This window comes from Neovison vison, chromosome 7 (assembly GCF_020171115.1).
Source record: "Neovison vison isolate M4711 chromosome 7, ASM_NN_V1, whole genome shotgun sequence".
NCBI lineage: Eukaryota > Metazoa > Chordata > Mammalia > Carnivora > Mustelidae > Neogale > Neogale vison.
In genome coordinates, this window is record NC_058097.1 from 154,481,185 (window position 1) to 154,484,001 (window position 2,817).

The 2,817-nt window shown below is 43.6% G+C and overlaps 1 protein-coding gene across 1 annotated transcript; it reads right to left on the minus strand.

Moving 5' to 3' along the window:
• Positions 1-688: 688 nt before the first annotated feature.
• On the minus strand, positions 689-1,642 carry LOC122912662 (olfactory receptor 52K1-like). Its single transcript, XM_044258703.1, has one exon. The coding sequence runs from the start codon at positions 1,640-1,642 to the stop codon at positions 689-691; it is 954 nt and encodes a 317-aa protein (XP_044114638.1).
• Positions 1,643-2,817: the final 1,175 nt, after the last annotated feature.

The window sequence follows — 2,817 nt, forward strand, 5'->3', positions numbered from 1 at the left end:
GTTCTGCCCTTGAGACTAAAGGTGAAGAAATGAAAGAAAAATTATCATTACTCTCAGAAGTTAAAAATACATAATAGAGTCAGAGAAGGTCATCCATCTCAAAAACAAGATGAAAGCACATGAACTAAAGCACTTCTAGAATCAGATGGAACATGAATATTTTAAAGAGTCTCTCTCATGAACCTGAAACTCTAAAGAATTTCCATAGTTTGCCACCCTTATTTCTATGATGCCAGAGTTTTACTGATCGAGAAGGCCTATTGGCTCCCACAGACTGCCTATGTGTTAGTGTCAGGATGGTGGGAAGTGGCCCATGTTCTCATATGTATAAATAGGGACCCAGTTCATCTCTCCCTGATTTTCCAAGTCACTTTTTCCAGGTCCATAGAAGTCCTCATTGTTTCTCAATTCCCTGATACATTCATCTTGTCAACACAAGTCATAAACTCTTAGAAGAAAGACGTATTCAAAAAATTACTTGCTTGAGATACCCCACCCAGTACTTTTGTTTTCCATCCTAATCTCTAAACACTATATATGACCTCAGAAGAGATTTCCCAACTTCCAAACACTCAAGAAAACCTTACTTGCTTGTCTTTTGACTGGCCCTATTAGGTAAATGACCTGGGCTCCCACCCCACAGGGGAGGACCACCATTGCCCTGAGATCCAGCTGATGAGAACTATATTCATGTGGGGTCAATCTGTTTGGGCCTTAGCATTCTAAACAGTAGCTCCCGGATCTGTTTGGTCTTGACTCCATAGACAATGGGGTCTAGTGCAGGGGGAAAGAGCAAGTAGAGATTGGCAAGGATGACCTTAGCGGCAGAGGCTGTGGGTGGCCCAAAGCGCTGCATGACCACAGAAAGAAAGCCTGGGCCATAGAAAAAGAGGATGACACAGACATGAGCTGTACATGTGCTGCCGGCTTTAGCACGTGCCTCAGGTGAAGGAAAATGAATCACAGTCCTCACGATCTGCCCATAGGAGTAAGCAATAAAGGCCACATCCCCCACACCAAGGAATATTGCTACAGCAAAGGCATAGAGGTTATCCACAGTGGTGGCCCCACAGGCCAACTTTACTACTGCCATATGCTCACAGTAGGTATAGGCAATTGTGTGAGAGCCACAGTATGGCAGCCGACGGGCCAGACTTGGAAAGGAGATGGTCAATCCCACACCTCGCAGCATCACCAGGCCTCCAATCTTAGCAACAACAACTGGGGTAAGAATGGTTGCATAATGTAGTGGGTTACAGATGGCCACAAAACGGTCCACGGCCATGGCCACCAGCACTCCTGACTCCATAGCAGAGAATGCATGGATGAAAAACATCTGAAAAAGACAGGAGTGGGAGCTGATAGCTGTAGCACCAAACCAGAAGATGGCCAGCATCTTGGGCAGAGTGGAGAGAGAGAGAACCAGGTCAACAAAGGAAAGCATGGCAAGAAAGAAAAACATGGGCTGGTGAAGGCTGCGCTCGGTCCGGATAAGAAAAAGCAGGACAAAATTCCCAGTCACTGCCAGGAAGAACATGAAGCAAAAGGGAAGTGAGATCCAAATGTGGGCAGCAGTCAGTCCTGGTATGCCAGCCAAGAAGAAAGTATGTGGGAAGTGATGAGAATTATTGGAAAGAATCATGGTGATCATCTCACTGAGAAGAGTGAAGGGCTCCTGCAAAGAAAGGAGGCAAGTTAAATTCAGTGATTGCGAGCTCCAGATATATGGTCCCACTGACAATACTGTCACCATCACTCTACCCCCATAGGTCTCAGTGAACACTCAAAAATAATTTTCAGTTTAGTTAACATTTCTGCAAGATCTTCAAACACAGATGAGGCAAGTCAGCTTGATCCCATGGGAAGTGCATTTGTAAAGAAGTTCAGAAACCAGGTTCCAGAATTGAATATCCCAATATATCTATGACCTGAACAACTGACATAACCAGATTTAAGTAGATGCCCATAAACTAAGGTTAAATAAAAATACTTCCCATCATGCTCACATTCCCAAGTTCTGAATTCTGGGCTGGATTAATCAGCACTGACCTCACTTAGTCCTTTAGTCTTATATCACTAACCTTTATCTGAAACTGCCAAAAATCCTGACATATGGAAACTCTCTTAATTTGGAGACATCACACTCCTCCAAACTTCACTTGACTGCCAGATTACAGAATAAATGGTTCCTGATGACTCCAAAACTTATTAGGTTCTTTCTGCAGTTATTCTCTAGCCATTTCACAAATGCACGTCTTGTTTCTCTCCCCAGTATCTCAATCCTGTATCTCCCTCTCCTTCAAGGTAGTGGTGTACAGAGGTAGACACAAAGTTCAGAGTTGTGGTCACCTGTAAAAAAACAGAAGCTCTTGGTAGTAACTGTCATGTGAAAGCCAAAGAATTCTAAACCATGCCAAATGAGAACAGAGAAAAAATGGCAGACATTCCCTCCAGTTCCATTTCTCATATATAATCACAAAAAGTGTACAAAATTATTCAGATCTGCAATACATCCTGTGCCCAATATCATTCTTTTGTAGGTTAGAAAACTGAGGTCTAAAACGAAGTAAATATCTAAGGGTCAAAGATCCATTTAGTGACAGAATCAGACTCACATCAAACCAATCCCCAGTTCCTGAGCTAGGAAGTCATCACCCTCTCTGTGTGTTAGCAGTGACTGCTGCAGGGCCAAGGAAGAACATCCAGATCTGGGTGGCCAAGGGTGGACAGTAGAGGGATCAAATAGCAGGGCAGATAAGGAACAGTTTAGAGAGTATAGTTCTCTCCAACATCCTCAATACCTCCAGTGCAACAGTT

Coding starts and splice junctions, on each gene's coding strand:
- LOC122912662 (XM_044258703.1), bottom strand. CDS start 1,642: ATGATTCTTTCCAATAATTCTCATCACTTCCCACATACTTTCTTCTTG.